Source organism: Pteropus medius, unplaced genomic scaffold (assembly GCF_902729225.1).
Source record: "Pteropus medius unplaced genomic scaffold, Ma_sr-lr_union100, whole genome shotgun sequence".
NCBI classification, from domain to species: Eukaryota; Metazoa; Chordata; class Mammalia; order Chiroptera; family Pteropodidae; genus Pteropus; species Pteropus medius.
In genome coordinates this window covers 185-2660 of record NW_024345336.1, presented here as the reverse complement: position 1 = coordinate 2660, position 2476 = coordinate 185, and the positions used below count along the sequence as shown (strand labels likewise).

Here is a 2476-nt window from a genome sequence, read left to right as displayed (position 1 = left end):
GACTTCGAGCTGGCTTATATCGTGTAAGTTTAAAATTGGAGAAATCTCTGCACTATATTCTGAGTCATAAAATAAATAGAAGCAAAGTTAAAGATATATGAAAGTATGCATTATGAGCAATCACAAGCAGGTAATGAAGATTAGCTGTAATGCTTACTATAATTTATGATTTACTAATAATCATGGGCAGGAAAATGATGTTCTTTCAGGCTAATATTTGTCTTATGATTTAAATACATGAGAAGCACATTCAATGTAATTTAATAATTCATGCATCAGGGAAAAATGAATTGAGACTATCCTACGTTTAGTAGGTAAAGTCACATTACTCTTTGTTTCATTCCATCATGCTTCTGTGTGAAGGAAACAAGAAACTCTATCTCATTTTCCACTGACACTAAGGTTTTCCAAAGCATGAAACCTACCTTTCTGGGGTTCTAAGGTGGGTCCTGGAGATGGTGTTTGTTGAATACTTTGTTGAGTAAATACTATAAGAAACGATTAGAAATTTACTTAATTAGATACAGGTTTATCAAATAAGAAAATATTTGTAAATCTTCAAATGAAGCCTTTTATATTAAACAATTTCATCACAGTTATCCTCTTTATACAGGCTTGGCTAGAAACACTTACAGTCGTTCAGCAACTTTCCCAAAGTAGCCATCAACACAAGGCACATTACTCCTAAGATGCCAGAAATCAACCTCCATGGGCTGGTCTGAAAACCTGTAGAGAAGGAGAGGTCAGGGAATGAATTAAACAACAAACACTAGAGCTGAACTTTTTAAAAGCAGAAATGATTGAGAGAGAATCCAAAATTTCTTCGCTTTGACAATTCAATCATCTTCCCAATGTAACATTAGAAAATGCAGCTGCTCCATTCAGAACTCCACCAAATACCAAAATTCTTATGAGTTATACTTTACTCTTCAGTGAGATCATTCATTACTGTCTTCTTAACTAGATCTGTCTCAGCAAAGTGGATTTAACATTTATATTTTAATTTGGCAAAGAAGCTCAGAGATCTGGAGCAAGAAGAGATGATTCGGCACCAAGTTCTCTTTTATGGGCTTACATAACAGACATTTACTTTTATTTTCTCAACAAAAATCACAAGAGAGTTATATGATTCCCAGCAGGCAGATGATAAAATTTAGAATCCATCGATAATGTTATTTTGTCCAAGTATCAAAGCTAGTAAACAACCAGGTCAGAAATCAAATGAAAGTTTGTCTAGACCTTCAGTCTTTGTTTAACATATTCTATCATTGTCACAATAATACCACTTGGGATCATGTTCTCCTGCTAATCTCAATGTATTCATTGTTCTGAGAAAGGTCAAGAGTCCATGACATTGTGGAGGTTTCACAGGGAGTAGAAGACACAGGAGCAATTGGACCTAGTGTGATGAGACGGTACCCAATCAACGTCTGGGTTATAGTTTGGGGAGCTGGGTTCATTTCACCGTACTCTAAATTATAACACATAAGCAACCATATTTTATAAGAATATTACGTTATCATATATTCCAAATACTGGTTTGTAGGCATTTTCCCCAAAACAATTTTACATTAGCAGATTCTGCATTAACCTTTGCACACTCCCAAAGAGTGTTGTTGTTAGCAACAGTCCAATGTGTCAAATTGTTAATCTGTATGGTTTTTGCATGACACAACACTAGCAGTAAATTTTTAAATAGTCTTTTTAAGTATTGTGTCTTAAATATTTGGCATTCTCTAAATACTCTATAGTGGAAATGTAGTGTTCATAATGTAACCTGGTAAATTCAGTTCCCATTAAGAATTTGGAGATTTCTCTTTTAGAAACCACTCTTTAAACCTGTTGGAAAAGCTTCACAAAAATATTTCAAAGTTACAGAATGAAGAATCAGAAAAATTAAATAAAATGGAAAATGCAGATCCTTTAAAAACTAAAAAAATGCCTCCGCCTCTTTTTTTTCTTAAAGCACTTCCCTAAAATATCCATATCTAGGAGATTCCTTTTCTGGTTATTTCTATTTTTATTTTATGACCGGGACCTCACATACCTGCCATGAGAAATGGTGTTCCCACGTCGACGCAGATAAGGCACACTGTGTGCTTGTTCCAGGAGGACGTTGTTAGGTCACAGAAGTGAGCAGGAGGTAAAAATCTGAGCATTGCATGTGAGGAACTTTAAAAGAAAAAGAAAAAATAGGTATTTAAACGATGTTCTTGAATCACTTATGGGTGAGACACGGATGTATAGTATGAAAGAGAAGCAGTAAAATCACTAGCTTTTAAAATGTTCCTGGAACCACAATACAGGAAATCCTCACTTGTGTAATTGTATGTGTGTAATGTGAACACTTTGACTATCATAAAAGGAGGTGAAAGGGTTTTTTTTAATGTTTGAACATCAACACCTTTGACAATTATTGGAACACAAGAAAAATGATATGTAAACCAAACTTAAATTTATTTGGTGTAATAAAATT

The 2476-nt window shown here is 34.1% G+C and overlaps 1 protein-coding gene across 1 annotated transcript; it reads right to left on the bottom strand.

The window, feature by feature from the left end:
• Window positions 1-247: 247 nt before the first annotated feature.
• On the bottom strand, window positions 248-2231 carry LOC120611025 (natural killer cells antigen CD94-like). Its single transcript, XM_039873331.1, has 3 exons — window positions 2048-2231; window positions 634-726; window positions 248-488 (listed from the first exon to the last, which is right to left on the bottom strand). Exons 1-3 carry the CDS (start codon window positions 2157-2159, stop codon window positions 382-384), a joined length of 312 nt encoding a protein of 103 aa, XP_039729265.1. The 5' UTR covers window positions 2160-2231; the 3' UTR covers window positions 248-381.
• Window positions 2232-2476: the final 245 nt, after the last annotated feature.

Excerpts from the sequence above, each read along its gene's own strand:
- LOC120611025 (XM_039873331.1), bottom strand. The coding sequence starts at position 2,159 with ATGCTCAGATTTTTACCTCCTGCTCACTTCTGTGACCTAACAACGTCC. Across the intron at positions 727-2,047 it reads AACACCATTTCTCATGGCAG|GTTTTCAGACCAGCCCATGG; the intron begins GTATGTGAGGTC and ends CCTTCTCTACAG. Across the intron at positions 489-633 it reads GGGAAAGTTGCTGAACGACT|TATTTACTCAACAAAGTATT; the intron begins GTAAGTGTTTCT and ends CGTTTCTTATAG.